Source organism: Opisthocomus hoazin, chromosome 5 (genome assembly GCF_030867145.1).
Source record: "Opisthocomus hoazin isolate bOpiHoa1 chromosome 5, bOpiHoa1.hap1, whole genome shotgun sequence".
Classification (NCBI taxonomy): domain Eukaryota; kingdom Metazoa; phylum Chordata; class Aves; order Opisthocomiformes; family Opisthocomidae; genus Opisthocomus; species Opisthocomus hoazin.
The window spans coordinates 47,699,642-47,727,623 of NC_134418.1; the positions used below are offsets into that span (position 1 = coordinate 47,699,642).

Sequence of the window (27,982 nt, forward strand, 5' to 3'; positions counted from 1 at the left end):
TGGGGGGGGGGGGGACAGAGACCGGAAGAAATTCCTGCTCCCAGAGATTGTCTCAAGTTGCATTATATTGGCAGACTGCAATTCTTTACAAGCCAGATGAAAGCACATTAAAATAAACAGATACACACATACACTAGATATATGTTCTGTATATATTTCTGGTGTACAAAAATAAGATTTATGAATGCAAAGTAGAAGACTTCACTGCAAATGTGTTTCAAAGGACAAACATAATTAAATGCAGTTGTAAAGAATATAAAGTGGATGTGATTACAGACACTATCCTGCATTGTTCCTAGAAATACTAAAGGGAGGAAATGAATCCAGACTCTCATCTTCAACATAATGTTTTTAGGTTTAAGTTTTTTAATTTAGTAAGTTGAAAAGTTCAGTAGCTTTTTAACTAAGCTCTCTAACAATACTGCAAATGTTGAAACAAAATATTGAGGACCTTAGATCCGGATATCAAACATAACAAGGAAAAGCAAAACTTACTGGATTTGTGATTGTGTGGTGCACTAAAAGATGAGAACTGCATTAAGATGTAGAAGCACAACCACCCTACTCACCAGTAGCCATATCGCTCTAGGATTTGTAATTTTCTAATAACTGAATTAGAACACTAATGAAGTGTTCTTGGCTATTTTCCACCTGCAATATTTCATTACATATATGCGTACATAAGTGCATACATTTAATGTATATTTATACAGAACTAATAAAAAAATCAAATATATTTGCATTTTTATTATCACTCCTTTTTAAAAAGTTATTAAGAGTACTTAGAAAAACATATTGCTCTATGAAATCCTATTTACAGTCTTTGCATAAAGGTGTAAATAAAAGCAACTAATAAGCTATCCAGACACCCTTCTGAGCAAGTGGCTAAAAGCCAATCAATATTATAAGTTAATCCTCCCTGGATGCTCATTCAATTAAAGGTGTCAGTAATGCCTCATCTGATGTGGCCTCAATTAAATCCAGCTATCTGATGGTTGAAAACACAAGGGGATACAGCAACAGCAGCAAAACCAGACAAATAGGCAGCCTTCGTGTGACTGCTAATTACTACACCTGGTGTATATTATGGCTCGTACACTTAACACAGCACGTGGTACCTTTCAATTCGGCTGTATTCATGCATACATGCACACACACACATGAAACCAGAAAACTCAGTAAATACTACAACTAGGAATAACTCAAAATTGTGACAGGAAAAACATCCTTACTCTATTTCAGCTCCAGGAATACTACTTTTAAAACCACTTAATAGAGTGCTATTATAAAATCATGTACTAATAACTGCAAAACTGGTCAAAGCAAATGGAGAACTAAGGGGCTTTTTTCTGTTTGTACCTCAGCCCCAAAAAAATACAGGAGTTAGAAACAGTTAACTTCTTAGAATTTAACTTCTTCTGTTACATACTACATCTTTACTAATTCAGTGTTATGAAAAATATTATGACAAAATCACACAAACTGCTTCCTGGCATCAAATTTATTTATATAACAATGAGTCTGACAAACACGTCAACCATCAGCTTCTCAAGATCCTCCTCTTCTTCCTGAAACAAATCCTTCTAAATTAGGGCAACTGCCTAGTGCATGGCACCATGACAGACAGACACACATATGGCGTGTAGCTGTATGATGAGGGATTTGGGCTCCCCAGCATCCCTGCTAAGAGGGCTCTTCCGAAAGAGAGCGCCCCATGGGTTGCACACACAAATCACTGCAGCGGTCTGCAGCTCTGGGCCACTACGTGGGAGGTGCAATGGGCCAGCAGACGACAAATCAGTACAATCAGCTCTGTCCATCCAGTACATGGGTTCCCAGGGCAGAAGCATGTCTGCAGCACAGCTGTCAGTGTAGTATGTACTGGCTGGAGAAAGGGTGGTAGGGACTGGGGGGACACTCAGCTGAGCAAGTCTCACATAAAACACATGACATTTGAGAAAGGCTAGTAGCTCAATTTGACAAGAAAGTTTACATTTCTTAGACTCCTACATCACAAGGTTTGTATGCTACTTTGGAATCACTGAAGATTTTTGTGTAACTTTTCTAAAATCTTTTGGACCTCAGATATGTTTTTAATCTAATAAACTTAGTCTGTTTGAGTAGGACATACATCTTACAGAACATGCAAGAAAATGTGTTTTTTTTTATTTCAGTGTAAAATGTCCACCTTAACAATAAGGGAATGTAACCGTTTGAAAAACTCATGAATTAGCAGAGTATTTGCTCCACTTGTCACAGTATCATTTAACATACCTAGTTCTGGATCTATGACAACACAAATAATATTTTAGACCCAAGGACTGCACACAACATGATATGGAAAGTAGTCAGTAATAAAATAAAAGTTTGTATAATAAAATTATATTAGACACAAGTAGAGGTAAAAGGGAAAGCATGTTAATGCTCACTGTCTGGATTTTATCACCCTAGCTTTACTGCAAAACACATTTAGTCACATTCTTTGCTATGTGAGTTTCAGCTCATGAATTCCTAGTAATCCTGGTTTTAGGGGAAAACCTATGCCTGGGGGAAAAGACAAGGAAGTTCCACCTCCTAAATCCATGCTTCTTGAAGAATCTGCCAAAGATTAACTAAATTGTCTCCATGAAGACTGGCTCTCACCTGTACAGGTATGGTATTAACAAAATCAACTGATGAAGCGTACTTAAATTACACTAACAGAAAAGCTCTGTACTAGAAATCAATACAATACTTTCAGCAATAAATAAAATAATAGTTAAGCACTACATACACTCCCAGTCCTACAAATCGTAACTCATGTGCTGTTTTTAATAACACAACTCCACACCCACATAAAATAAAAGTGAAGTGGCTGGTTCTGTAACATTAAGATAGCAAAGGAAGTGAACAAAACGGCAGGTCACAAAGAGTTAACATGGTACTTACCACTTGCATGGCAGAACTTCTTGGAGGATGTGGTTCTATGAGCAGTTGGGAAGGGGTCTGTCCAAAACTTCGTATTTGAGCTTCAACAGCCTGGAAAAGGCACAGGCAGGTTTGCATGTTAAGAGGTGCTAATTACAGGCAATAGAACCATAACTGTCACCTGAAAATGTCATTCCACACTTCTGGCTTGTTTCATGTTGAAAATCAACCCCGTGTGTTCACTGTGGGCCTAAGTGCTTGGCACTGGTACTAAGAATGAGGTAATCATTTTTGTACTGTGGATGCTATTTCCATGAGAAACTCTGCAAAACCTCATCCTGCTCAATGATATTAAACAGAAACAAGCTATTATAATCAGAAACCCCCTTTATTGGCTCCATTTTTGCTCTCTAACACTGCCTTATCCTGTTTGTATCATAACTCAGAAACAAAATTTTTAAAAAGCTTCTATAGGTATTAAGAGTGTTCTACTTTCTATTTAAACTCAATCGCTTAGTTTCACAGCAATAACTACAATGAAAGCGACACCGAGCTTTTTTCTTATTTTCATTTCTACTAAAAAAGAGAAAACAGCTTTAGGACTCATTACCAACAGCAAGACTAATACTAAATGCAGCTAAAGGAGAACATGAAGATATGATGCAACAATTTCTTTAAAAAAGTTTCTCTGAATCTTCAGCAACATGCTTTATCACTTTCTTGATAGGGCATACATGAAAATAAATGCTTAGTGATTTCTTAAAAATAACTATTCTGAAATGTGTGAATTTAGACCTCTTGCCTAGGCACGTCCAACTAGTTTTCTATGTTGCCATCTATTGGGTCACTGGCTTAAAAGACAGAATCAAGCAGCCAAAATTCAACAAGTTGTTTCTTGTCAGCCATGCCCCTGAAACAGAAACAGGCTGATATTACAGAAAATTCTAAATCATTCTGTTTAGATTAAATCTTTCATTGTGACCTAAATTAAGTAAAAGTATCTTGCATTTGCTGTGGGCTAACAGACTGCATATGGGCCGATACATTGGTTTCTCTGTTGCACGATGCACTGAGCCCTACATTCTCAAGTGTCAAGTGGTGCTGAGTACCTAAGGTGAGCCATTAGCAAGTCCTACTTTCAAAAGGAGTCCTGAAAACTAGGCCCTTCAAAAAAGTGTTTTAAATTAGATGTTTGAATGCTAAAACACAAAGCCAAGAGTGCCACTTTTTAGCTATTAGAATACCATGTTTTTCTCTCAGATATTCTTCTTTTTTGTGGTTCAACATACCTTGAGGATAACAATAAAGATTATTACTAGGACACACAATATTCTCCTGTTACAGAAATAACAAAACCAGAAGCAGAATGCACCTAAGGCCTTAAGATCATCAAAAATAATCACCCTCTGATAGTAAACATGCCATCCAAAACACCTGACCTTCTTATATTTGGCAGGGCTTTTGAAACATCTGAACTCACCAGAACAGGAGTTGCAGTTACTCTGTGGACAGATTATAACTCTCTTGCCCACTCTGGGAAGCTCCTTAATCTTCAAAGAACTGGTGAATAAGTAAGTTTATCCTAAAGTTGGCTGAAATCTGACATACAAACACTGTGATTCAATGTGTACTTTTTGAGGAACAGCAATATCAGATTTGTGAAACACTAAAGCTCAGTAAGACCATCAGAGTCCCCTTCCTAGTGATGAGACGTGCTACATTAAAATTCAAATCTGGGTTTCTGTGACTTGAGATATCAAGGGAATCACAAGGGCATAGAATCTGAGGTCCTTTAAGACATGAGGCATTAACAAAGCAACAGCATACTAGTCAGCACCTCTAACCTCTCCATAAAAATCCATTAGTTTCAAACCATCCAGATTAAAAAGATTTGCCTACATTTACTTGCAGACTGACTGGAACATGTTTACTAGCAAATGGGCATTCTGCATTGCATTGAGGGTAGAACCAGAACAACATAGGAGGTGCAGAATGGAGACAGTCCTGGATGTCAGTTATTCTGTGCTTGATAAAATCTTTAGGGCAAATCTACAGCCTACAAGATCTACTTTTTATTTCCTATAAAATATATATCCAATATATTATTCAAAATTAACAGCACAGCAATATATTATTCAAAATTAACAGCACAGCAATATATTATTCAAAATTAACAGCACAAGTCCCACGCATTTCTTTTAGAGCTGAAAATAGAATAAATAAAATGAGGAAATAATAAGCTTCAGATTTGTTAACTTCCTTGTATATTGACTTCAGATCAATATAGAAACTTGTATTCCCAAATAGCCTGCATTCAGTGTTTAATGGGAGTCAGAATTTTGTCTTACCCAGGAAATCTGGTATGTCCTTTAAATCCTAACGCTACCTCTACATCTATACTCTCTTACATAGTGCCAGTACTAAGAAAGGGAAAATTAACCACAAGATACCACACACTGATGCAGAGCGTTTCAAATACTTCAAACACATTCATCGTAGCAAGAGTCCAAACTGAGGCAGAACAAAAATTAGACGTTATAATTGTTTTAATCAATGAAAGACCAGCAGTGAAATGCTATTTTCCACAGTCCACATGTCAGAGGAACTCACCACCTCCCAGCAAAATAAAAACTGGTAGAGACACAGTTATGATTCCACTGCTTACTCACACACATGATGCTCATCATTATCACACTCCTAGACTACACAACAGCAGAACAGCTATTTCTCTCCCACCCACCCTCAATGCAGGTTAATAACCCTATGGGATATTAAAAATAAGCATAAAATATCCTACTCAATCCACAAGTAGATAGTCACTGCCTGTTTTCACATAGTGTTCCGTCAGAACTGGTGAAACCGCTGACCAATGGAACAATGATTTTGCCAAAGCCTGACTTAGAGGACCACAAATTCTCTGTTTTCAGTATTTAACAGGCAATTTCTACATCCATGTTTATGATCTAGCTTGAATTTGGGATTTATAGCTCCTGCGCAAACAAGTCTTTTAGACTCATTACGTTCCACCTGGTCCTTCCAAAAAATATGAGAGCCTACATTTCCAGCACTACAGTAGCTCCCAACACAATCTTTCACTTTTGGCCAATAGAACCAGGAAAAACCTACATTCAGATCATGCCCTACCACAGGTAACGAGGTTTCATAAAACATCAAAACTGTAAATAGAGTAAAAGCACAGATATTGGCATCTGTATGCCCTCTTTACTGACATCTTCAGAGAGCCAAAAGAAATTTGAAAAACTGTTGAGTAAAGGCAACAACACTTGGACAATTACATTTAGACATAGTGGCCAGACTTCAGCATAAAAACCTTTTGCATTCCTTCTAATTAGCAGGAAAAAATGTAAGTATTTCCTTATTTAGCTTCAAAATTTCTTAATTATGACCAAGAGAGTGTACCAGCAACCCCAAATGATTCCCTCCTTTTCCCAGATTGTATTCAAAGTCACTCCAGATGTCAACTCCATGTTCTGATGAAGTCTCAGTCAGAAGGATCACATACAGAAGGATGGAAGATGACCTTCCTCTGTCAGCAGAAACACTTGACGGTGGAGTTAGAATCAATCCTCATTCTCTCAATTTACATAACAATAGAAAGAGAAATACAAGGCATTTTAGCCACCAGATGTCACTCAGACTTTTGTTCAACCTGTCAAAGGAGATCAGCTAGAAGCAGGGAATCTTTTCCTCAGAGAGATAATTAATATCTCCTTTGAAGAAAACAACCTACCACTTACCTGAAAATACACAGTAAAATGACCATCAGTCAAAAAGTCATCAACTCACTTTCTAACAAATTATAGGCCAGCTTGTAACTTAATTTTCTTTATGTAAAATGTATTACTAGCATTAGTCAGTATTACTAAGAGATGGCCAGCTTCTTCTAGTGGCAGAGGAAGGGCACGTGTTCTCAAATTGCTGAATCCCTCTGGAGCATACAACCATTTAAATTACTGTAAGTAGAAATACTTGGGAAATTTGCACAACTAGTTTTGCATCTATTAAAGGCACTGTATAACTGGAAAGGAATAATGGTTTTTTGAAAGATATCTTCAGTTCCACAAACTCTTATCTTTGAAAGCATGCTGCATACCACAAAGTAAAAGATAGTATCATTCAACATTTTGTTTCACTGCTTCCAAAATATCCCAGTAAAATAGCCTTCTTCCTGTTAATCCTCTACAAACCCAAAACTTTGGTAAGGCCAGAATTGTTCCAGATGCTACAACAAGAAGAAACAAAATGAAACAACGTAACTAACCCTTTACAATAATCCACACAGTATGCATCTCAAACCACACACTTACATGATAAACATGGTATTTCAGTTGTTAATTAATTTATAAGTATGAAAGCCATAAGCAAATTTCACAAGTTAACATTTATCTGATTACCATAATAACCTGTTCCTAAAAAAGTCTCCTGGATTGTCTCCTCTTTTCTGAGGGGGGTGGGAAGAGGAGAAGGGAAATAGGGAAGTAAATTAAAGGAAGAGTGAAAAACTTGAAAATTCGGCTTAGCTATAATGTAGCTTTTGGCCACTGCTTAGTACGGATATTTTCAGTCTCTGAACTTACCCTCAAATCTAACTGTGAAGAAAGTTAATTCAACAGTATGCAGTACCCACCAAATACGGTTGTAAATTTTTAGGGAAGGAGGGTGATGGGGAGGTTGAACATATGGATGCAGTTAAGGTAAAAACAGATGTTTGTTACTTTTCTTTGCAGTAACACTCAGAAACTAAGTCAAAATTGCCTTTTTTTCATGTTTATGTCTGAAAGAACTATAAAATTAAATATGAGGGAGGGTGGGTGGAGGGGGAACTGCAGTGAGTGTCACAGAGACAGAATGAAACGGTCTCCAGTTTTGAACTCAAATCCTGAAATGAAGGCCCATATAGTTAAAAGGCAAGACATACAGCATTTAACTCTAGATTTAAAGACCCTTAAATAGACTAGCTCAGAGTTGCTTTCATCATGCCTGCTCAGACACAAAACACCAAATTGTCTGAAGAGCCTAACAGCACAGCACACCCATGTTAAAATGCACACCTCAATCTGAACGGACGACAAGCTACAACCTTATTGTTTGCTACAAAGAGGCTACTTTCAGTCAATGTGCCTTTATAGATGTACACCAAAGTATTTCCAGTTACTTCTCAAATCTGTAAGACTTAATTGCCAAACATTTGAAAATCCAGCTGAAATGACATCATGCATTGTGATACAGATTCTTTCAGCATACATGTTAGGGACAGAAAATGTTTTGGGTTCATCCTGCATCTTTCTAGCCAGTATTTATGTCCAGAAAATAACAGCCCTTGCAAAAATAATTACTTTGGCTCTCTGCCGCTCCTGCCTCACTTTTCAATATTCAAAAAGGTTTACACACATGTTCCTCAGTGATTTCTATTGGCTTGAGTGACATGCAATTATGATTACTTGCTTTCCCTTTCCTTCCACCCAGATGTTGCTTTACAGCACCAGAGAACACAGAATATTTGACAGGTTTCCTCTCAGACAGTGAAGTTGAATGGCTTAGCAGCCAACTGACTAGCTCCTTTCCCCATGGGACGGTGATTAAAATCAAGCTCTGATAACAAGTGATCAGAGAACCTCTTCTGACCAGACAGTCACTTAGAGTCCTACAGTAAGATTCTTGGTTAAATTCCTCACAGACTACAGAGACACAGATAACACTAACCAGAGAACAAGCACGATTCATTAAGTATTAGACAAAATTGCTGAAAACAGGCTAAAGAAGTTCTTTGTAGTATCGTCTCCCTTTGTTTTATAACAATCCCTGTTAGATCAAGATTGTGAAAAATGGGCTTTTTCTGACAAAGGCGATGTATATGCTTGCTGACTGTACACCTGCCCTGGGGATATTGCACTACGCTTGACCCAGGGAAAAAATACAGTGCTCAGATGTTAGTAGCATAAATTCAGACACTCCCATTCGCTGTTTTTAAAAATAAAATGTGCAGCCTAATTTCTTCATGCCAAACCAGAAAAGTCTTTCTCTTGTTTCGACTTCGCAAATCAACCCTTTTATATTGAATCACTTCATTATTTTTTTTTATCATTGCGCTATTCACTGAACGTACTGGCTTAAAGAAAATTGCCTACACTAGCTTTGAAATCTAACAAACGGCAGGGGAGGCAAGGGAGAAAGGAGAGAAGAAAGGCTAAAGAAAAGATCCTACAAGAGTTACATACTGTTCTCTAGGTATCATTAAACACACCTGCAAAACATTTGTGATACACTCTCTGCTAACCAAGCAGATTGTAAAAGATGCCTGTTGCAGCCTACTACTGCAGTTACTACTACAACTCAAGTAACACAGGTTTATGGCTTCAGAGCTGAAGCATGGGCAGAAATACTGACAGCAATCTGCAGAGGAGGACACTACTAGAGTACCCTAACAAGTTGGTATGAAGTAAAAAGCACACATCCTTTGCCTGCTGCAGTGCATTAGGGACATATGCAACAAAACTGAGTATGCCTCATTACACCAAAAAACAACGTAAAAATGTAGAAATGAAAGCCACAAAATATAAATGAAGCATAGGGGTTTTCTTTTTCCTTCCTTGTAGCTTCCCTGCAAGAATCTGTCATATAATATTTTTCTTTTTCTCTTTCCAACCCCACTCCCTAATTTCAGTTCCCTCTGTCTGCTCAAAATACCATAGTTGTCTGTTTGAAAGTTGGTTACTAGTCTAACAACTCGTTATTTATTAAATCCAAACTATTTTAGATACGTGGAGGAGGGAGGGGTTACCCTACACAGGATTTGTTTTTTTCCTCAGACCTATTTGCGATTCAATATATGAATAATACTGTCTTCTGTTCACATCACAGAAAAGTGTAGAAAGGAGCACAGGGGAGGATACCGTCCACCACACCTTTAAAAATAAAAACACTAACCCAGCTCTTAAACTACATTAACAAATTTTCTGTGAGAATAAAGAAAAATAAAGTCTTTTTGTCCATACAAATCAGTATGACTATTACATGGCAGTCAGTAAAGTAAAACAGGAAGTAATTACAGTGTGAGAATATAAACAGATGCCCCTGAGGGCCATGCAAGTTGCTCCAATCTGAATATATACATTCCAGGCATATTAAACAGAGGCAGAGCATGGCCTGGCTGCAATCTCCAGTTCACGCAGCTGTCTGTCTACTGCAGCATAATCCCAGCTGCCAATCTGAAAGAAACCAGTTAGTCAGAGCAGACACAACCAACAGAAACAAATGTCACTCAGTAATGTTCAGAGGCACTGGGTTCATGGATAATTTCAAACAGTATCTCTGCCCTGGAGCACTGATGTGCTCATTCAAAACACCTAAATCTCTGGCTACTGGAAAGAAGCAGATAAACTAGAACTAGAAAAACAGGTCTGGTAGTACTTCAAAGAGGCTGACAAAATAAAAAGGGAAAAGAGTCTAAAAAGAAAGTTAAGATGAATTTAAAGATCTGCAAATGAAACTTAATTCAGTACAAGCAAAATCCTGAACAGCTCTGGGGCTAGTTTTTTTAAAATGTAACAGTCTCCGTTTTATTTGAGCACCACAACCAAAATTGCCTCGCATCTCTCTTCGCTGTGGCAGCTGCAGATATTAAGAGAGCAACTCATTGCTTTCATTTAAAAACAATAACTATCACATAGAAAGTAGTGGCATTGCCATGTGCAATACCTTGAAACTTCACCAGTTGCTGCCATTACTCATTCACTCCTCTAAATAGCTAAACACAATCTTTAAAGCTTGCTACCTTCACACAGTCTGCTTGCTACTTAGCTGACTCCAAATTTTCTGATACAAAACTTCTTCCTCTGGAAAAAAACAATCTTTTCCAATCTGCTAGCATTCCACAAAATTTCTTCAACTTTGATGCCATCTCTATTTATTAAATAAAAAAGCTTCATTAAAATAAAACATTTCATTCTGAAGGAGGTTAACACATTGATGTAAAAATCCAACATTTAATGGTCTTTAAACTGTCTTGCGTGATCACCTTTCAGAACCTGTAACAATTGTGAAAAAGAAACATATAATTCATTTTGCTAAGAAATACATTTATTTAAACTAGGTCGTAACTACTACCTGCAAGATCAAACTTACTGTTTTCAAAATATGTGTACAATGTTATCTTAGAGTCTTCTACTGCAATGAAGGAACTTCTTGTTGTCACTTAATAAAACGTAATGTTTAACTGAGACTTGATTTTTCAACACTGCTTGAGGAAAAGCACCTTCGGCATAACCACAAGCTTTCTCACTCAAGCAGCAGCTATTGTTCATATATAACTAATAACTAATATAATACAGTTTGGTAAGTAAATATCATACCACATCTACAGACACAGTGGTAACATCAATGAGCTAGACACCCTAGGTTGCAATGAGTAAATACAATGAAAACACTCCAAACAAAAATTTTTAGTTTTCCAGTTACTGTGAATGTTAATACAGATATTGTTTGGACTGCATAAAGAGCCTGCAAATAATCAAAGCATACTGATGACACAAAAAATAATAAAATTTTTGTAGCCCATTCACTTCCATGTTTGATTCAAGGCTAAATGACTTACTGTATAATAACTGTACGTATTATACACTAGTATATCTCATCCTTTCCACATATGGAAGAGAAAAAAAAATTTAAAAATAGAAAAAATTATCTACTCAAAAAAGTTATTTTTGAAGGATTATGAACACCACTTATTTCCATCCCTTGCTTACCTTTTGATTACTCTTTCTTATTTAATGCTGGCCCACAAATACGTCAGCTATCTAAGACTGACCAGGCAGGCACGTATGAAAATGTAAAGAGCCCAGGAGGTCTCAAGCCCTCTCTGGCTCTGATAGATGCACAATACAGGTCAAGCAAGAAGAGGTGAGGGAACTGACTGCGCTGAAAATTTCTATCCTTTGAATTCCAATCAGGGGCCAGAAAAAAAAAAAAAAAAAAAAAAACTTGAAGCTGAAGAACTAATTTACATGAGATACCTCCTTCCAAAAAGCTTTACTACTTCCAGCCAAAGCAGTTGTTTGATTCTTACCTTTATACATCAGGCATCTCAACCCTACTTTAATTAACTCTAAAATAACACTTTTGTTCCTGCTGGACTGAAGAACAGAAGCACCAGATAAAATAATAAACTATTTTGTAATGAAGGACAAAAGAGAACATTCAGGTCAAATATATTTCTGGATCAAAACCTAGCTAAACACTTTTATGCCTGTTTCTAAGCGCTGTAGTATATACGTAAGTTAAGACAAAGGGCTTAAACCCCCATTCGTCATGTCAAACCCTAGCCTGAACAGAATCAAAGAAGTGTCACACCTCTCACATATCACAGTAAACACTTGCTTATGCTCATTTTGCCTGTTAACTGCAATACCACAGACAGGTCACACTGTGAGCAGGGACGTGAGAATTAAATGCTGTGAATCGTAAATGATACAAACTGGTGGCAGAAATGGCACTCCTGTTACTTTAATGCTCCTTTTACCAGAAGAAAACACTCATTTTTTCACGGGAGAGTCCCGATGCCCAGACAAGCTGGTTTCATGCAGTAGTGGTACCTGCCCACCCACAGCAGCATCCAAGGTGCTGCCTTCACTACGCAGTCCTGCTCTGTGTACCTTCACAGGAAAAGACCAGGGCATGGGTTTTGTTGCAGCTGACAAGTCCACCTCTCCTTAGCCATGAAATCAGTATGCTTCCTTTAAATATATTCTTCCTAATTCTGGTTCCATATAATGGTATTTTAATACAGATTTGCAAGTAAAACTAGACCAATCCTTAACATTTATTTGGCTTTTCACACTGTTCCTATGTTGTACAACATCAAGCATGCCATGTGTGCAACACACTTCTGGCCAGAGATGATTCAAAGATTGTTTCCACAGTACTTTGAAATCCATCTGCATGAATTCGTTACGTACTGAATTCAGCACATCTAAATTTACTGCTCTGTGACAGTATTTTACAATCACTTTATCCTACTTCTTAAAACTCATCACAGCCACAACAAAGACTGTTGCCCAACCTGCTAAATACAGACTGATCGTTTTCCCAACTATTTAGTAAATGTTAACTATGCTATAAATACAAATCATGTTTATACTTTTTGAAAGATTCACTGCTGTCAGAGTTCTCCAGCTGAGTTAGAGCTGAAATATGCTATTAACTCCCACCATGAACACAGCTAAAAGAGAGGCCAAAAATGCTTTCTCTGGGATAAGATATCAGATCTGCTACTGCTGTCATGAAACTGGGGTCATGTAAACTAAACATCCTTGTAACTTCTTTTGGAAAGCACAGAAGTCTCTCAAATTGTAAATATTTAAAAATAAAATTAAACTCGGAAGAGATAGGTCTAAGATGCATAAAACTTACGCAAAGATATTAATCTCAGGCAACATTTAAAAGCTATTACCCATAAAATAATTTATCCCACATGCCTTAAAACTGAAAATAAAAGAACTATTTCCTCTCTTTATATAATCAGAAGTGGCACATTCAAATAACATACCAAATGCTGTGTCCAAGCTGATTCTTCACAATTTTTGAAACTCCTCAGTTCATATGGAAATAAAATATTACCAGTAGAAAGAAAGGTGCCGATAGAATAAACGGTGCTTCCTAATGTTAGACAGACTACCTTCATGCAACAAAAAGGCACCTTCTCTTCAGAGGAAGAAGTATAAACCAACTGAATGATCTGAGGCTAAAAGCAAATCACTTAATGAAGTATGTGGGGTATTCACTGGATGGGACTTATTCTCATATTTTTCAAACTATTATTGCTAATTTTAAAATCATCAGTCTTCCTTAAATACTGCTTACAGAGATTGTATCAGATGATATTTTAAAAATTATTTGAAGAATATGGTTAGGTGCTTTTTGACAAGCATGGTACAAAATTTAGTATGCTTCTTGAGGTTCAGAGGTTCCTGTAGTAAATCAATGATGCTTTCTCACTATTAACTCCATCACTTTTCTTTATGCTTATCCAGTGTTTATGCTAGCTACACAAGGGTATCAGCAGGGAAATGGACTTCTAATTAGGAATTCTAAGTGCAGCCCAAATTCACAATCATCCTTTGTTCCACTACACCAGAGACAACGGCAATTTCTATTCTTCTGACCAAGACACTACAATACCCATAAATCAGTCCAAGATACAAATTATTTTCTATGGATTGTGATTTATCTCTTAATCAGTTGCATGTCTGAATGGCTTGGATCTAATTCTACTTTTTTTTTTTCCATTCTTGGACAGCCATTGCAAAAAGAGAACAGAATTTGTGATAAGAAGGTGCTGTGAATTATTTCCAGAATGGCTGGATGACATTTATCTATGCTGCTGTGACTCTTTGCCTCTTCCGTACAGGCAACAAAAAAGCCCTCCCACGGCAGATCTCATGACCAGGAGTTCCACAGATCAAAACATGGTGTTCAAGAACGAGTCACCAGAAGGTAGTCATATAGCATACCTCTGCTGGCAAATACCGTATTTTCCACAGCGTGATATTTACTGCTTGTTAACTGAACAGCAACTTCCCTCTGCAGTTGTAACCTCCTAACCTCCTTCAGCAAGACATGCAAGTCAATGACAATGCTGATAAAAGGGCTCTAGGAAGAAAGAGGCTGAAGGACTGGTCTCGGCAGGGATAAGCAGTGCACAGATATTCCAGCAGATATACTGGATCTCTTGCCTTGCTTCTCCTGGTTGCAATTCCCTTCCCCCACTGGCTGCAACTCAAACCCTTCTCTCGATCTACTCCCCTCCCCCTGGGATTTGTCTTCAAATTATGCAAGCTTTGCACTCCCCAGGGTTATCTGCCAAAAGGTAGCATGTGGCCCATGGTTTGCATTTTAGTTTAAAATTTTCTATTATAGCAGTCAGATCCTTTCAAAATACTTTACTTCCTTTATTCCCACAGGCAGAAAGAATGGCAGGAAAAAATTGTTCACAGCAGTATGAGAGGATGTAAAAGTTCTACATTTTCAGTTTAAAAAAAAGTAAGGTGGAATATGGTTTTAATCAAGTAGCTTTCCTTCCTAGACGACTGCTTCCTTCTTGTAATATATATAACCCGACTGCCTATAAAAATAAAGGTGCCAGTTGGAGACATTTAGGAGACCTAAGGAAATTCTGCATTAACCTAAACTCCTCTGCTCCTCAGTTCCTTCCACTATTATTCTGTGTGTGGCCTCTCCTGATGAGTTAGGTCACCAACGTCCATACATACACCTGTGAAGATACTTCAGAAACACATGCATCATAGGCGTCTCATTCCTGACGTACTCCAGGCTTAGCATAGACCATCTATGTGGAGAAATTCCCATGGTGTAAGCACATGCTATTATTTCCGTACGGAACCTAAAAGCCTCAGCAACTTGCAGCTCTCAAGAGTATACAGAAGCTTCTCCTTGTTTTAGGTTTGCAGATAAAAATATATTTTCTGCTACAGCTGTCAAGACTTAAAGACCCAAACCCTGAACCTTATCGAGAGGAGAAAGCCCAAAGCATCCTTTTTGAAACCAGAAATCCAGACTGAAATTTCTGGTTTAATAAACAGATATTAGATCAGATGTGTCACACCTGCCTAAAAATACTGTTAATTGTCCAGATCAGTAATTCATCTGGCCTTTAACCAGCAATTTGGCAGAGAAAACAAGTAATATTTTCTGGCAAGCTGACTGAAAAATAAATGCTGATTGAAGCTGCTCGGCAGTACAGAATGTTAGCGCAGGTCCTCAGGGAGATGGATGAGTAAGCAGGAAGAAGGTGAGGCTGTCAAAGGTGCATGATAAATTCATTTAGCACATAGATATAGAATGATTATGCACATAGATATACACACAAACAGATTTTATATTACTTTCATCTCTACCCATAAGTAAAAACAGAATAACTCACTACTGGTGATGACAGTCATTAAATCTCTGCACTGTCAGTATCGTATCAGAGCTGATCATATGTACCGTTTCAAATTACATATACACATTTACATGATATAAAAATAAGCTTTAAAAAATACATGTAAAGGGATATCTAACTAAACAGGAATCCTTTTACTGTTTTACTGACCTTCTTAAAAATGCTAAATAAAAATATTCCATTGGACCAATCTTCAAGTAACTCAGAATGAAAGTGCTACAAGATACCATTCATTCTGCTGCCTGCATTCATCAGCATGTATTTTTGACACCATCAGTAGTGTTTTGAAATTCTGTTGCTGTTAAGCTACTTCATTATTATGAACTCAACAACACTGCTGTTCTCCCTCTCCTATTTTCATTTTTATATGCCACTCAGTTCAGACAGCATAGAACAACTCAAAAAAAAAGAAACATTGTAGTGAAGCACAACAAAACCACAACAAATTCAAAAGATTTGATAACAAAATATATTAATATATTTATAGAAGTACAAATTGAATGCTTCTCTGAGATGATCCACACTTCCAGACAGATCTGTAACTTCCCTGGTCTTAAATTACTTTTATTCAGGCTACAACACAAGTAGAACAGATTACAAGATCACAGTTAAACTGATAATAGAACTGTTCTAGAAAAATTAAAAACTACATAAAAATTGTGTGTGGCAGACTGCTATTTTGATTAGTATTCCTTCAATGATTAGTTTCATAAACAATGGTTCACTTAAAACCAAAATTAAGCACAAGTTACACACAATGCCCAGTCTATTTTTCAGCTCACACTTAAACCTAGCACCTCCAGAGTCTAATAAATACTCTTAGAAGGTAAGAATATTTCCTTATCAGTGTACAGTAGACCAACATTATCAACAAAATGAAAACATGACAGTGTGATCATCTAGTACCCTTGGGTCAATACCTGTTTCAAACCCAGGTGATAATGTGTCTTCTTAAAAGCCAAGTGTTCCAGTAGTGTCTTCTCTTAGCTCAATTAAATGTATTTATGTGCAACATCTATATTTTAACTCAGAGTGGACCAAGATGCAGTCTGCAGACTGATGGCAATCCACATAATGCGAACATCCCGTGGTCATTCTTTGTACTTAAGCCAGTCCTTGTGTACCCCTACATGCCATGCATACCCCCCAAACCTTTCCATTGCACCCACAAGGCAGCTACAACCCACAGTCTTGCTATGATGTGACTTTCTCTACAGAGGCTGTTTAGGTGCCCCAAACAGTCAGATGCCCAGTACGTACAGAGAAAATAATATTATTTAAAATAATAATCGTTTACTTCTCAGACCTTCTTTCAATAAGCAACAAATAACAAATACTTCAATTAGGATTAGCCTAGAATTCCACAGTGAACCTCAAACCTACTATTTGCAAGCAGAAATGTCTTCATTCTTGTTTTCGTTCCGTTCACATATATATTCCCTGTTGGTATACATCTAGCCATCATTTTAAATAAAATTGTTGCTAGCGTTCACTCTGTTCTAATGGTCTCAGAATATTTTATAACAAAGTAGCAGTTACATTTATTCTATAATTAATATACTTGCAGCTATACTTGACACCAGTGTATTGTCTGAACTGAGGACATAAAACCAATCAAAAATCTGTTTTAATCACCCACTCAACCTTGCTCTTTTTTTTTTTTTTAACAGCTGTTTAGATGGAGGATGCAGGCATCTTTAAGACCACAATATCCAAAGATTTACTTAATCAAATAGATTTTTCTGAACAGTGCTGGGTCTGAGTGAGATCACTGATCTTTGCAATGTTAAAATATTTACTTCTGTACATGAAAAATACAGGACAAGTTACTATTAATTTGATAGCAAGACAAATAAAACTAATGGAAGCAACAAAACTATGGTGTTTGATGTGTACTACATATGCAGGATTGCATTAAGCGAGAATTCTTAAAACCGTAAAAGTTTATTCAGAAGTGCAAGCCAAATCAAGGTTCCTCACTGTCTTCTGCCACTATGATCCCGTATTAGTGAACAAAATGACTGCCCTCAGCAACTGAAGTGTTTTATATTGGCATCCAGTATGTGCTAAATCCAGGTGCACAAAGTTTAAGAACAACTTGCATGCTTGTTCTCTTAATTTTGCATGCTGTGACGAGTGATTCAAGCACCTTGCATTTGACTGGCCTGCTGCCAAACCACAAGAGAGCACAAAGATTTGAGCATTCACCGGTAGCACTGAACAACATGGAGTCTTCACACTTTCAACACTGCAGTGGTTAAAGATCTTCCTTTCATATATCTGAAGTACAAACTTACCTCTCTCAATATGGGATCCGTTATCGAACTTAAATTAACAGCTCCTTCGTAAGTCAAATAGTAGAATACATTCAGGGATCTAACAGCCTCTGGTCCTTGCTGTTTGTAGCCAAAAATCAAATCAATCCACTGGTGCAGCTGGCAAGAAACAAACTCACTTTCTAATGCCTGTAAAAAACCACACACAAAATATATAAACTTGAGTTTGTCAGATAGTCATAATTTAATAGTTGTAGAACTGTTTTTTGAACAGCCTACAAAATTATCTTAGAAATCCAAGTACAGAAATGAGACCAGTATTTCAGACTTTCTATCAAAAAAAAAGGTGGGCCCTGTGATAGATGCCAGTCTCTCATGCCCTATTCTACTTCCCATTGACCAGAAGACTTGCTTTTTAAACTGCAATAGTGGGAATAAGGAAAAAGCATTAAGTCGAAAGCATTTATGCATTTATGGACAGCCGGGTTATGTTTTTATGAACTCTCAAGATTAAATTGTGCTTTTCTGTGTGATGTGTACAGTGAATAACAACAGCACGATCATCTGATTCTGACAGACAGAGAGAAGATTGATAGACTTGGGAAAACTGAACTAATTAGGGATGTTAGGGTACAAATTATTTAACACACTGGAATACCAACTTGCTATTACTTTCATGCATTTCTTGTATGTACCTCTTATACAAACATATACAGAAACAGTACTATGCTGAATGATTAAGCCACTTTTTTTTTCTGAAGATGTTATCCAGTTAAAACCCAATCCCCAAGACAATAGCATCCAAACGACAACGAATCTCTCCATAATGGTATTAGATACAGCACAAATCTAATAAAAGGTAACTTAAAAATCATTGTCATCTAAAGAGTTAATTCATCTAGATTAAATCACTAGCAGGACTTGCTTTCTCTATTTTATACAGAGGATTCAATACATTTCTTATTTGAATGAGCAAATGAAACAATATAACAAAGTCTGATATTCTCTTCACCTAACGAAATGAATGGCATTTTCCTTCTAAAGGAAATTCCTAATTTTGAGCAGAGGAAGTTAAAATTAATCTGAAAATTAAGGAAATCACTCTGCAATTTGCACACAAAAATGATGGGTTTGTTTCATTAACTGGTGCCTGAAAACAACATTTAAATTGACACATAAAAACAGCAATTGTCTTAATTTGTGTGATGCACTCCACACAAAAGCCCTAAATATGTTCAAATTAGAGCAAGCTGCTTGATTGTCACTGCAGTCTCGTGTCATATTAATGCATGACAAACATTAAACCATACACTTAAACGGCAATTTATATCCTTTAAATGTTTACTGCCACACCAGATCATCACTCATTTAAATGTGACTTTCTGACAGCTAATTTCAGTTAATTTTCCTCGATTCACTTAATTAGAACTTTCAATCAAGAAAAGGCCTGTACATATCTTCGACACCATATCATTCTTTTTTTCATTATTATTTTTATTAGGATTCTCAGCTACTAAATTGCTGAAAGCATTGTTTAAAATGAATTACCACACAGCATAGTATCTCCTTAGATGATCATATGCAAACACCTTACAACATATAAGCTTAGGCAGGATTTTTTCTTTCTTTTTTTTTTTTAAACTAAGAAAATGCCAACATTTAGACACAGACACACAATTAAAACTATAAAAACCCACAAGCGTGCCAATTAAAAATTAATGATTTCAAAATTGTTTAATAAGATAAAACCAGTCAGGAGTCTCATGAGTGTCCATAATACTACAATGTGCAGCCATAAAATTCTACAGGGCTCAGCAAATGACAATGATAGGAATTAATTTTCTTGCTATCCTGCTAAAAAAATTAACCCTAGAATACACTCACTGTTATCATTGTAACAATTTAATGTCAGGAAAAATAGTATTAAGAACTTGTGATTTTTTTATATATCCATATTATCAGTACGTGCAGACGCTGTTCATATTTTCCTTCTCTTCAAAAGCTAGATTTGTAATGGGTCACACTACCCTCACAAAGCATTTGGACATGACTAACTAAAGAAATATCACCCTGCAATCTGCTCAGATTAACAGATACATAAATGTGACTTTTTCTTAACAGAGCAAAACTAAAACACACTCTTTGCCTTTTCGTGGACTGGTTGGGAGCCACCCTGAACTTACTTTTTCAAGTCTAAAATTATTTTACACCTACAATTTATACAGATTCAACAGTAGGCAATTGTATTCCCCCCCCTCCCCAATTAGGCCAGTTTAAATCTTCTCATTTGCCAGATCACAAATAAAAGGGGTAAAGGAAAAATTACTACAGTAAGCATAAATACCCAGGACCCTGAAGGCCAGACCAAATAGAGCACACAAATTCAAAGGCCAAATGAGTTTGCCTGTTATTTCAGGTTCACAGTTAGGCTCTTGGCTGGAGGGAAGTGCTTATGCTATGACACAACTGATGGAGAAACAATAGTTAACAGTCTGTATAACGATTAAAAAATAAAGTAGACTTTCAAGGAAAAGAACACAATGTACCAGTACACGTGATACACTTTATAGCCACATTGGTACATACTATTTAAGTATGGGTACTCCTTAAAAAAAAAAAAAAAAAAATCTGAGAAGTGAAGAAGTCTCAATTTGCATAATTATCTAGTTTTTAAAAGCAGGATTTTTTAAAACAAATGTTACTATTAGCATTTACCTCTTGCAAAACAAAACCAAGGGTTATTGATGGCTAAGCAGGTAGAATTACTTCAGCATCCAGGACAGGCAGTGCTTATTAAGGCCCAAGTTAAATACGTCATGCAGCAACAGGATACTAACATCCTTCCCACACTGCTCTTAAAGCAAACCAATCAATTGTTAGCGCTCCCAGAGCAGACTGAGTACGTCCTTTACTGCGTGCTCTGAGGAAAATGTGCAAAACAAGAAAATCCTCTAAAATGTCCAGCATAATACAGTAATACTCAATCCTATTGAGTTATCCTAAAATAAATCAGTGACTAACGCCCAATTGTTAAAGGATCAGACAAGACCATGAAAAGACCGTCACGTGAAGCCACACACAAATTGTCAATTCCGCCCACAGGGACTCATGTTAACTTTGACAAGCTGTCTTGGGGCTGATATCTGTTTCTTTAACGAGATCTGTTAGGCAGTGACTAAAACACTTGAGATATGCTATAAAGTACAATATACAGATGTCAAACACAAACACCTATTAGTAACTTTCATTCCTCCATTCCGCTTCACACACATCAACAAATTGACAATTGGATCTTACAAGGATATTTTCCTTTATTCATAAATATTTTTCAAATGCACAATATGATGTCACTAAATATGTGCAATCAAAACTACTTCTTCATGAATGACTCTGAAATTAGTATTTTATGTGCATTTTTTTCTGCCCTGTTTTCTGAAAGGAATGAACAGAGGGTAATTTCCTGCTAGCAACCGAACACTAATATCAGTCTAATACTGATACAATGATTGGTAAAACACAGTCGGAATGACAAAAACATGAAACTAGCAGGTTAGGAAAGATTTTTGCTTCTTCCAGTATAAGTATTCTAACCACTTATTATGATATATTTTCCCAGACAATATTCTATCCTTGGAATCAAGATTTGTACCTTTAAAGTGACTACTACTGGCTTTTGCCCTCTACGTTTCTTCCTGGTTTAGATCATGTAATGACATATAGCATATGGAATTATGTCTATTAAAAATGAATATACACTCTGTTTGAGATTGAGATGTTCCAATGCTGAAATCAGATGAAAAGACTAACTGTATTTCTTTGCACCAGCATAGATATTTATTCATAATCAAGCTATTCAGAAATAGACCACAGATTTGCTTTCCCTATTCCTATGCTGATTAAAGCAATCTTGAAGCACAGCATAAAGCATACATGTAACACTTATTTGAAAGACATGAAAAGAAGTCCAATCTATACAAAATGTGTTTTATACAATTAAAATGAAAGTAGAGACTTTGATGAGAAACAAAAACTGCTTCTTATACGTGAATAATCTTTCCTATTCAATTAAAAATATAAAAATACCCAGGAATACACAACATCAGCAAGTAAGAAATTAGAAATCTCAGTACAAATAATTGCCTATTACTTTTAATGGGGTAAAAATTTTCATTCCTCTCTGAAGAAAGGAATTTCGTTTGAAACACCTAAAATTATTGAGTCTCTTTTTTTTTGTTTCGTTTAAAAAATATTTATGTATGAACAGAAAAGCATTCATTCGGATTTCACACATTTTTAGCACAAACACAATTTTGATGTGAAAAATGCTCTTCTTGAACACAACAAAGCAGTGCCAGGTAACTAGTTTAAACTAAGTACGTATTGTGGCTTCGAAGTATGTGCATGCATGTACATTTAAAAAAAAAAATCAAAACCAGCAAAACCAAACAACTGGAATTATGTTTGCATGTGCAGGCTTTCAGACACTAGTTGGTAATGTTGCCTTAACGCTGATATATGACCTTTGTAAGTTACAATGAAGGAGGCTGGTTTTCTCAGCCTAATTAGAACTGTTTCAAATTTTCCTGCTAAATATATGATAGAAAGTCCTTTCAACTTTTTTTTTTATTCTAGAGTTTCTTTCCAAGTCAACCTTGTTCCAATCAAAATATGTTTTGAATTAAATGATTTTGATTCAATATGTGTATCACATTTCACTTCTAAGATTTAAAGTCCAAAAAGAAAAAGTTCAGGCTGTTCAAACAAAGCAACAGCAGCCACTTTGCGGAAAGTTATTCACATTTACCAAGACTGACAAATTGTTTGTGTGCACCATTAGGTCTAGTTTCTGCAATAGTTACCACATTTCCTGTCCTCCTAATAACATATTAACTCTTGAAGCGCTGGCTTTATCTTTTGAGGTTTCTCAGCAAACACTAGTATTTAAAAGTAAACTACCAAATATAATTTCACCAACAACACTATTTGATCACATGAGTAGACATCTGAGAAAAACAAGTATAAAAAGCTATTAGAGAGATATTGAACTCAAACCTGCCTTGAAGATATCTGAAGGAGGAGGAAGAGGACAGTAGACATACCAAGGAGAAAACTCTGAGTTCTGCATGAGGTAATACAAATTTCAAAAGGATGAAATGGACATCAAAACTGTTTACATGACTGGTGGTTTCTAACTTGCTAAATAACTGTTTGAAGCAAATGCTTACAGGTTTATTTACTGTATTTTGGAATTATTGTTTTAAACACTAACATTCAGAAAGTGAGAAATTACTTCACAGCTTAAGTTATAAGAACTATCTACTTTTTCCTTTTTTTTTTTTTTTTTTTTTGGTGTGTGACCTTTATTTTTAAATCCTGCAGAGAAGTGTACTGCCATTGTATTTTTCATCACTGTTATAACCAAAGTTAACATTTTACTTTACTTCTCTACTTGGTAACCAATACCACAATAAAATAGAAAAGAACTCTGGAAACTATAATCTTAACAAAAAGATCTAACTGAGATGCTTTACAGAAGACTGATCTTATAGAACAAAGGATACCAACAATCTGAGAAGAAAGTCACACACAGGAGATCTCTGGAAGACAAACTTTCCTTCCTCCACTCCTGCTTCTCTATTTAACAATAATCAATTAAGTAATGACAGAAGAGAAAATTTGTGTAATAGTGTAACTTAATGAAACACAATTTTGTGACAAAGTATATTCTGCATAAGCAGCACATAAACAAAGAAAAACATTTTGCATCTGACTCAAACTGAATTTATGTAATTATTACCAAAACAAGAGTGAATTAGTAGCATGTTTAGCTAAAAATCTCAAGCAATTTTGCACCTTTTGGTGATCTCTATATTCAGTCTACAACTGTCATTTTGTAGTTTAAATGGACAAGTCAGCCTGCTGTTACGTATTTTATAAAATGAAAACTACATTTCCTTTGAAATTCAGCCTTAATCTCAACTAAATTATCTATCATTAGGTGCCAGAAATAAAAGATTCAGGTGAATATGAAAACTTGCCTTGGAGCAGAGCTTTCTTAGCTACTCTCTCCATAAAGAGCAGTGGTCACCCTTAAAAAAATATTTCTTAGTACATCCATGATAATCTGCAAATTTGAGACCAATATTGTAAGACAAATTTGCTACAATTTACCATGCCCATTATATAGATAAACAAATGAAATGTTGCATTTTTGTTGTTAAGTGTCAAAGTTTAGTGGTCTACCTTAGGTGCCAACAGCGAAAACATTTACACAGATGTTTATCCTTACTCTTGTGAGCAATTCCACAGCCTTCATAGTACAACTTAGAAAGGCGAAGTTAAGCGTCCTGGCTCGCAGGATCTCCAAAGTTACCCATTAGAAGACGACACAAGCATACGGCTGTTAGAACATCTGGAGAGCTAGACTTAAAAACACAAACTTCCAAAGATGACACTTTGGTGTAGGAAAACTGAAAACATGTTAAATAAAGCCAATGCGGGTCCCAAAACAGTGTAGTTAACAATGTCACATGCTGAATAAGGGCTGATTTGCCCACAGTGCACGTAATTGGTGTATCCTTTTCCTTGAGCGTGCACACTGGTACTCAACAGGTTAATGAACGTGTTGGCTTACCTCACTTGTTCACACATTCTACCGATCATGGTTGTGACAACACCAACTTCCCCATTGAAAAAGAGTGGAAAAAAACCTGTCTCAGCCAACTGGCTCCGTAAACCAACAGATGCTTTTAAAAAGACATACCAAGAATGGCCCCTTCCTAACTATTTTCTTTTCTCAGCCAGAGGTAGAAAAGATACAGAAGAAATGTGACAGGAACAGAAAATGATCAGGAGGTCTTTATTAAATTCCCCTACATGAAAAATAATATATAAAAGCTATAATTAATTACAGTTGTGGAATCACACAATGGTTATCTTTATTCATAACTGTGATAATACTGATGCATGTGGTTTGCATTTGTCCATCCCCACAGACACACAGAAAATCTAAGCACGACCACTTAGACCATAACCATTTATTACTACAAATATGGCTAAAAGCAAGTATTTATAACACCAGGAGATGTTGCTGATTTCTCCACCATTTCCACCTCCCCACACCCCGCCCCTGCATTTTTTGTCCATATTTAAAATGTCTGCTATGTTGTTTGAGGATACTCTCCTCCAGAAGAGTCAGCAACATCCTGAGGCCAAGACAGTGAATGAAAATCCCTTTAGAAAATCCTCACATACAGCACCAAAAGAAGGCAGGAAGCTCCCTCCTCCCTGAAATTCAGCAATTCTTCTCCCAGTTCCTCCAGCACTTGTTTACGTGAAGATTGACAGCCTGGATCTGGAACGTATTATCCATGGAAGCACAGGCTGTTAACCACACAGCTGACAGCTGGCTCAGTCAAGTTAGTTTAAACGAAGTTTTGTATTAAAAAAAAAAAACCAAACCCTAAACACCAAAATCCCACAAGATACAACCACATTACACAATGCACTGTTGTGTGATCAAGTTGACTAAGCCAGCAGTGAAGCTGTGCAATCACGTTAGCATCCCGTGCTGCCAAGCTAACATCTCTTTCCTCTTAGAAGAATAATGCAGGTATACCGCTGCTGATGCTCCAGCTAACTTACACACTTCTAGCCAAAGGGCTTCCACGTAGCATCTCCTTGAACCTGGTCAACGCAATCACAGTTACTTCCGAATGTCAAGTATTAGCCAAAGACAAACTGAAAAGTCAGAGTACTACACACTTCTGAAAGGGCATTTGTCATGTAAACAGTGATTCACCTTTTAACGTTATGGATTCTTTCCTGTTAAGAGAAAGATGCAAAACACACACTACAAAACTTTAAACTATGTAAAATTTCCTTGCCTTTGAGGTTGAACAAGCTTTTTCACTGAAGCTAGAAACAGGTCAAACTCTGAAATTCAGGAAAGTGTTACAATTAGAGTACAATTACCCAATGGAGGGGTTTTAGCTTACTTACTACTAAATGAATAGCTAGCGTAATTGCAATGGAATATATGGTGAAACTTCGTGAATGCAGCGAAGGTCATGAAATTTTAGAAAACGTTTGAAACACGAACTGATCTTGCGTGATCAAAACGCAAAAAATGTTTATGTGAACAGAGACAAAAATACACTTGAAACAGCCTTCAAGTTCAGTATTAGGCCAGGTACTACCACCCCATTTAATCCTCAAATTCAGGTTTAAGCCTACCCATACTGTCTGGTTAATGACAGCACAATACACTTCAAACTGGGAGAAACTAGTAATTTTTTTAACGTATTTTACTAAAGTGCTCGTACATTTCCTCCTTCTGATCTGCTCTGTAAGCCCTAAAAGTCAAATGTTGCTTTAGTTTTGCAGTCTGTTTCAACAGCTTACATTTATACTGTTCTTCGATGTGTCATTTCGATACGCAATTCACAAGAACTGTGATGATCAACAAGTATTAGTATGCATGTTAGAGGAGACAGAAACGGTTGCAAACACATGGTCTTCAAATCACTGCAAACAGCACAAGCAAACATCTTGGAAGAGTTGTAGGGACTAATCTAACTTGTCTTTGAAGCCAGTTCTGGGTGAAAAAATGTTCTAGAAAAAATTGTTTAAGATTAGGAAATGGTATGACAAAAGGTCAGGGAATTTACAACACAGTTTAAATGCATGTCAGGCAGACAAGTCATTTCAATCTTGTCATTTGACTTGAATACTGTATGAATTAGCAGACAAGAGCTTTTGGAGATCAGAACACAAGATTTACAAAGGCAATTAGGGTATCACATCTGAATAAATCAAGCAGTTACAAAAATAGGAAATAGCACTGTGTCATCACGTGGCACAAATGTGTAACCCACTCTGGGGCTAACATCCATAGATAAGAAAGGGATTTGCCTCCTTGCAATGATTATGAACAGTGAAGCCCGGATCTTTTATAAAGACATTCCGAGTGGTTGAGTAGAATGACAATACAAGGTATGTTTGGGAAGGACATCAGACTCCTTAAAGTTGGCATTCAACTGGAATGACAAAGGAGAATCATTATTTGACTTTAACAATGACATAGAAGGGACAATTTGTGCATCAGAGACATTATTAGCTTCTACATTCAGCGCTTAAGAAAAAAAAAAATCAGATTTGTGGAAGACACTATTTGAAAATGAAATGCTCTTTGCAAACTTGCCCAAGCACAGCAAGTTCCCATTTAACATCCTGTTCTCGCAAATTTGCTAAGCAAGCTACCATAAGTCCAGATCCAGATGAAGTGGTGCTCAAGGTTGCTCTCCTTCTATCAAATACCCTCGGACAAGGACTTCTGCAGACTCCTGATTAAGGAGGACACTGCCCCAGTCTTGACTGTTCATCATGCCCTGTCCCAGTGGATCCCCTGGGCTGTTTCCTGCTCCCTGGGAGTAGTTTGTCTAGTGCTGGAATTTGTAACAGAACAAAGAGCTCTTAGGAGCCAGTTTCAATGCTTGAAAGAAATCAAACTGAAAATGGACTATATTTGTAAATTACTTCTTGAAGTGTCCATCCTTAGAAAATGAGAAATCTCTCTTTTTTAATTCAAGTTTCATCATGCATTGCATGTTGATTTTCAACTAGTTTTGCTCATAATGCCTTCTTGTAGGTAGACTAATTTCTTCTAGATGTTATTCACCTCTTTCACCTAAACTGCTCCAAATTTCCGCTGTGACAGCTGTACACAAAAAGACAAGTGATATATTGAATATATTAAGCATGCTCAGGAAATCAAGGTGTAAACACCTCCAAGTGCAACAGACATTCTGTAGCCAGTTGA

At 36.6% G+C, this 27,982-nt stretch overlaps 1 protein-coding gene across 6 annotated transcripts in view; it reads right to left on the bottom strand.

Moving 5' to 3' along the window:
- Positions 1–27,982, bottom strand: part of LRBA (LPS responsive beige-like anchor protein) — a 423,407-nt gene that overhangs the window by 40,590 nt on the left and 354,835 nt on the right. For all 6 annotated transcript variants that reach the window (XM_075421117.1, XM_075421115.1, XM_075421113.1 and 3 more), the window contains 2 exons: positions 18,184–18,351; positions 2,929–3,018 (listed from right to left, as the gene is read on the bottom strand). In XM_075421117.1, the coding sequence (XP_075277232.1) occupies positions 2,929–3,018; positions 18,184–18,351 (258 nt within the window). The remainder of the gene's footprint in view (positions 1–2,928; positions 3,019–18,183; positions 18,352–27,982) is intronic.